Below are 6833 nucleotides of genomic sequence, written 5' to 3'. Positions count from 1 at the left end.
TGAGTTTTAAGCCACCGGGTCCGGGATGCGAATCGCAGTTGACTACGTGGGAGTCCAGCGACATAGCCATTACGCTAACTGCTGGTTCCCACCTCTATTTTTTTTAAGAATTATTTTATTTAACTTTACTTTATTTTAATTTGACAGTAGTGACAGACTGAGAGAGAGAGAGAAAGATGGAAGGTGAGAAAGCAAGCCGCCATGTCCGGGACTCGAACCGCGGTTGGCCATGTGGTAGTCCAACACCCTTAACCACCATGCCACCTGCCGGTCCCGCTTCCTCCTCTATTATTGACCTGGTCTACGATCTTATTTCACTTAGATTATTGAAGTAGACTTCTAAATGGATGCCCATGCCAACTCCTTCTTCTCCATTCTCTTGGGATTTTAGACACATGTACACACATCTAATGTGATTTTCAAGTTGCCAGGTCTGGGACTTGAACCATGGTTGGCTATGTGGGAGTCCAGCACCTCAACCACCATGTCACCCGCTTGCCCCCCAAGTGGTCTTTTAATTGACTACTATTTTTTTTTTTTTTTTTTTTTTGCTAGAAAGACAGAGAGAGACAGAGAAACAAAAAGTGAGAAGTCACCCCCCCAGGGAGATGGCCATGCCACAATCCCGTCTCCTCCATTCTCTTCTCAGGATCTTGGGCACACATGCCCACGTGCTCAGCATGAGCTTAAGCCACTGGGTCTGGGACTTGAACTGTGGTTGACGGCATGGGAGTCCACGACATAGCCATTACGCCAACTGCTGGTCCCTCTTATTTTTTTGGAGAGGTTTTTCGCTATAGGGCACGTGCACTCGCCAGACAGACAGAGAGAGATATAGAGACAGAAAGCGAGAAATCACCCCCACAGCGGGGATGGTCACGTCGCAATCCCTTCTCCATTCTCCTCTTGGGATCCTGGGCACACACGCACACATGCCCGGCGTGAGTTTTAAGCCACTGGATCCGGGACGTGAACTGCGGTCGACTACGTGGGAGTCCAGCGAAATAGCCATTACGCTAACTGCTGGTTCCCTTTTTTTAAAAAATGGGTTTTTGTCATAGGGTGTGACAAAAAGAGAGACAGAGAGGGAAAATGAGAAATCTCTGAGGGGAAGGCCATGCTACAATCTCTTGTCTCCCATTGTACTCCTGGAATTTTGGGCACGTATGCACATATGCCAGGTATGCTTTTTCAGCTACCAGGTCCAGGACCTGAACTGCTGTTGGCCATATGGGAATTTAGTACTTTAACCATCACGCCACCTGCTGGCCCTTGTATTGTCTATTCTTGTTTTCACTATTTAGTACCAACCAGTAGCCACAGTGTTTTCCTTTTTCTTTTTAAAAATAATTATTTTACGGGACCAGCAGTTAGTGTAATGGCTATGTTGCTGGACTCCCACGTAGTCGACCGCGGTTCGTGTCCTGGACCGGGTGGTTTAAAACTCACGCTGGGCGCGTGTGCGTGCATGCCCAAGATCCCGAGAGGAGAATGGAGGAGAAGCGCTTTCTGTCTCTCTGTCTCTCTCTGTCTGTCTGGTGAGCGCATGCGCCCTATAGCGAAAACCTCTCCAAAAAAAATAATAATAATTATTTTATTTAACTTTATTTATTATTATTTTCTGGCTTGATCAGAGAGAGACAGAGAAAGAGATAGAGCGAAAGTGAGAAAGGAAGCCACCAGGTCCAGGACTCAAACGGTGGTTGCCCATGTGGGGTCCAGCCAGTGCCTTTAACCACCCTGCCACCTGCTGGCCCCTACAGTCATTTCTTAAAACGTAAACCAGGTGAGTCATTCTTCTGGTTAAGAATCCTGAGCACTATTTACGTATATATTCCAATAAGGTGTGCTGTCTGGCTCATATCTGTTATGTGAATGTATTTCCTGTCCTAGGAATGTTTTCTGTATGCATATCTCCACATATGAAAATAGTCACTCTTGTCTCATCTACTCTGCTTTAGTTAGGTTTACCTCTCGATATGTTTTCACTACTCCCGGGATGTCATGAAAAATTGTTGCAGTTCCTGGACTCTTGGCCACTCCAACTCCAGTGACAATGTCTGTCTGTAGAATATTGTCAGCAGAAATCATCCACATCCCAGATTCACCTAGGAAAGGACAAGATAAAGAGTACTTGGCTACGGCCTTTGATAGAAATCACTTCTCACGTTATTCAGACTCAAATCAGCAGACTAGTCAAATATACAGATATTTCTTCCCAGGAGGGACACACAGCTTTGATGATACCTTCATTTTCTTTCTTTCTCCTTCTTTCCTTCCTTCCTTTCCTTCCTTCCCTTCCCTTCCCTCCCCTTCCCTTCCCCTTCCTTCCTTCCTTCCTTCCTTCCTTCCTTCCTTCCTTCCTTCCTTCCTTCCTTCCTTCTATTCTTTTCCTTTCCTTTTCTTTCTTTTTTTTTTTTAAGAGAGATTTTTGCTATAGGGTGTGTGCACACACCAGAGAGACAGAAAGTGAGAAATCATTTCCCAGGGGGATGGTCACACTGCCATCCCTTCCCATCCATTCTCCTCTCTCGATTTTGGGCACACATGCACATGTGCCTGGATTGAGTTTTAAGCCTGGGACTTGAACAGCAGTTGACTATGTGTGAGTCCAGTGATGTAACCTCTTTAATTTTTTTTTTAATTAAAGAATTATTGGGAACCAGCAGTTAGCGTAATGGCTATGTCGCTGGACTCCCACGTAGTCGACCGTGGTTCGTGTCCCGGACCCGGTGGCTTAAAACTCACGCCGGGCGCGTGTGCATGCGTGCCCAAGATCCCGAGAGGAGAATGGAGGAGAAGGGATTGCGGCGTGACCATCCCCCCTGGGGGGTGATTTCTCGCTTTCTATCTCTATGTCTCTCTCTGTCTGTCTGGCGAGCGCACGCACCCTACAGTGAAAATCTCTCAAAAAAAAAAAAAGAATTATTTATTTAATTTTATTTGTTGTTATTATTTTTTTATTTGACCAGAGAGAGACAGGGGAAAGGGAAAGTGAGAACATAAGCCACTAGATCCAGGATTCAAACCATTCAAACCGTGTAAGCCATGTGTGAATCCAGCGTCTTAACCACCCCTGCTACCTGCTGGTCCCTCTTTTTATCTTTTTAAAAGTTTACTCATTTATTTCTTCAAAGGGGGTGCACCCCCAATAGGACCGTCACACGAAGAAACACCCCCACAATCTCAGCCAGCCTGGATCATGAGCAAATTACCACATGTATTTCCCCAGCATGCCCAGGGAGGTCCCAGAATGTGAACTCAGGGCCGTTGCCTGACCTAACTTTGTTTTCTGACTGTCAGGATCCTTTTCCTGTAACATGCCAGCACATTAAAACAAGCCCTAATGAGGGGAGAGCAGATGGCATAGTGATTTATGTGCTGAACTCCCCCACATGGTCAACCATGATTTGAGACCTGGATCTGGTAGCTTGAAACTCACGCTAGGCACGTATGTGTGCGTGTCCAAAATCCAGAGAGGGGAATGGAGAAGGAATTGTGGTGTGGCTATCACCCTGGGAAGTGATTTCTTGCTTTCTGTCTCTCTGTTTCTCCGGCAAGTGTATGCGCCTTATATTTTCTCTGGCAAGTGTATGCGCCTTATATCATAAATCTCTAAAAAAAGAAAAGAAAAAAAAAAAGACCTACTGAATCATAAGAACTACTTAATTAGACCATGTAACTGTACTCACAGAAAAACAAAAACACTTTCAATATGCAGGGATGAATCCCTGATTAAACCTTATTACAGATAAATCTTTATTATTTTTTTTTGAGAGGTTTTTGCTATAGGTCATGTGCGCTTGCCAGAAAGAAAGATAGAAAGAGAGAAATCACCCCCCATGGGGGATGGCCATGCCTCAATCCCTTCTTCTCCATTCTCCTCTCAAGATCTTGGGCACGCATGCACACGCGCCCGGTGTGAGTTTAAGCCACCAGGTCCAGGACTTGAACCATGGTCGACTACATGGGAGTTCAGCGACATAGTCATTACGCTATCTGCTGGTCCCAGATAAATCTGCTTTGATCTGACTGATACCAGTGAGAAGAGAACAAGAAAATGACAAGTGGCAGGAGAGAGGATTTGTTTAGTTAAAATCTTTTTTTAAAAAATAATTATTTATTTTATTTAATTTATTATTATTATTTTTAAATTTGACCGTAACAAAATTTTCTTTTTTACTTTTTGGAGAGGTTTTTGCTATAGGGTGCATGCGCTTGCCAGAAAGACAAAGAGAGACAGAAAATGAGAAATCACCTCCCAGGGGGATGGCCACGCTGCAATCCTTTCTCCTCCAATCTCCTCTCAAGATCTTGGGCATGCACGCAAACGCACCCGACATGTTTAAGCCACCGGGTCCAGGACTCGAACCATGGTAGACTACATGGGAGTCCAGTGACATAGCCATTACGCCAACTGCTGATCCCCCTGGTTTAAATCTTAAAGTGGCAAAGGAATCCCAAAGATTAGGTTAAATTACTCATTTACAGGATTACTAATCCTGGCATGTAGCCTCTTTCCTTCCTTACCCAAAATAGTACAGATTTGGAACACTCCCCAAACTTGGAATTGGAGACTGGACAGTCCTGGAAAAACCTGGCTAAAGAGAGTGAAAAAGCTTCTGCTTCATTGCAAGAGATTTCCACTCATGGGATTATGACTCTGTCAACCTTAATGCAGGTTTCTCTCCCTGGTCCTGGATTACAGGTTAGTAGTAGTGGTGCTTGCAAGTCAATTGTTACAGGATTAGAGGATTTGACCTAGGCCGAACAGAACTCCCTTTGTGTCAGGTCCAAAATATGTCCTTAATGTTAAAGTCAGGTCCAAAACACGTCGCTTTACCCAAACAACTTCCTAGAAAAGATTGTGCAGCCAAAGTTACACACCAATGCTAGCTGGTCTTCCTTGGATGGATTCTTTGGATGCAGACACCTGGGCAGTGTACACAGTTTGGGATATGCTATCTGTAAGCATTTCACCAGTTCAGTCTCATGTAGTTAATCTCTGCTCTGTTGTGGTCTGTTATTTCTATTTAACTTCTGGAAGATAGTATTCAACTCCAGACTTGTCCCTACCATTAAGTTGGTCATTTTCTTGGTTGTTTTTGAACTCTTTGTTTGTATTTCATTTTCCTGGTATAGCATTCTGTTCAAAACTTCTTGGAGAGAGCTGGCCTAGTGCCAGTAAATTCTTTCAGGTTTTGTTTATTTGAGAATGTTCCTGTCTTCTCTTCCCATATAAAGGATAATCTTGCCAGGTATAATATTCTTGGTTGAAATTGTTTTTCATTTAACACTTTGAATATATTTTCCCATTCTTTCCTTGCTCTCATTGTTTCCAATGAGAGGTCCACTGTTAACCTTATGGGATATCCTTTGTAAGTAACTTGATGTTTCTCTCTTGCCAATTTTAGTATCTTGTCTTTGTCTGTGGTTTTGGTCAATCTGGCTATAATGTGTCTTGGAGAAGATCTTCTCAGGTTTATTCTATGTGGGGTCCTTTGTATTTCTTGGGACTGGATCTTTGAATGCTTGTCCAGGTTTGTAAAGTTTTCTTCCAGAATTTCATGGAATAGATTATCAATGCCCTTATTAGTCTCTTCACTTTCTGGGATACTGATTATCCAGATATTTGGACGTTTAATGGTATCTAGTATTTCTCGTATATTATTCTCATTTTTTGGATTATTTTCTTAGTTTTCATGGTGGATTTTTCTAGGCCAGTGATTCTGTCAGCTATACCTGAGGTTCGATATTCTGTATGATCTAGTCTGCTTTTAATATTTTCAAGGGAGGTTTTGATTTACTGTATTACAACCTTCATCGCTAACAGTTCAGTTTGATTTTTTTTTTAAGAATTATTTAACTTTATTTATTTATTTTCATGTGACCAGAGAGGGACAGAGTGAGAGAGACAGAGAGAGAGAGAGAAAGAGAGAGAGAGAGCTGTCAGATTCAGGACTCAAACCTGGACAGCCATGTGGGAGGCCAGCGCCCTTAACTACCATGTCACCTGCCAACCCAGTGTTTGATTCTTTTTTATGATGTGTATTTCCTGTTTCAGATTGTGCAAGAACTTCCTCACCTCCTAGAACTCACTGGCTCTTTTTTCCTGCATATTCTGGAATTCATTGTCTCTCATCTCTTGCATCTCTGTTAGCTTTGTCACTGAATATTCTAAATTCTTTATCAGACATCTCTGAGTTCCATGGTACTGTCTGTGGATGAAGAGGAGTTACTCTTTTCTGTTGGAGGAGAGGTATTTTCTTGGTCTCTCACATTTCTTGTGCTCCTGCAGTGATTTATGGTCATCTGATGACTTATATATTTCTAATTTCTTGAAGTTCAACTTGAGCATTCAGAGGTATGCAGGAGAAGGTGATCTGCAATCACTCTGCCGTTCTGTTTTTCTCCCTTTGTGCGTTAGATTTAGTGGGAAATGAGGAATATTCTGACCCTAATAGTATTCTGACGTTCACTTAAATCTGTCTTGACACTGAGCGCACGAAGGCTGAGCAGCTCAAGTTCAGTAAGCATTTCAGAAGGCCTGAATTTTTGACTCTGCTTTCTAGATTGGAGTCTGAAGGGTGAAGTCGCAGTAGAAAACCTTCAGTAGTCAGTCTTATTCCTGAAAGTAATTTTTCACAGCTCAAGTTCAGGAAGCATCTCCTATCCTCCTCTACTTTTGTGTATGTGTGTGTGTGTGTGTGTGTGTGTGTGTGTGTGTGTGTATATATATATTAGAGAGAGATTTTTGCTATCAGGTGCGATCACCCGCCGTGAGCTTGCCAGAAAAACAGAGACAGAAAGTAGAAATCACCTCCTAGGGGGGA

General features: G+C 43.0%; 1 protein-coding gene across 1 annotated transcript in view; it reads right to left on the bottom strand.

The window, feature by feature from the left end:
* NUP210L (nucleoporin 210 like) overlaps positions 1-6833 on the bottom strand; it is a 169517-nt gene that overhangs the window by 19478 nt on the left and 143206 nt on the right. The window contains exon 33 of the mRNA XM_006159801.2: positions 1972-2108. Within this exon, the coding sequence (XP_006159863.1) occupies positions 1972-2108 (137 nt within the window). The remainder of the gene's footprint in view (positions 1-1971; positions 2109-6833) is intronic.

This window comes from Tupaia chinensis, unplaced genomic scaffold (assembly GCF_000334495.1).
Source record: "Tupaia chinensis unplaced genomic scaffold, TupChi_1.0 Scaffold000659_1, whole genome shotgun sequence".
Classification (NCBI taxonomy): domain Eukaryota; kingdom Metazoa; phylum Chordata; class Mammalia; order Scandentia; family Tupaiidae; genus Tupaia; species Tupaia belangeri.
This window is presented reverse-complemented; position numbering and strand designations above follow the sequence as displayed.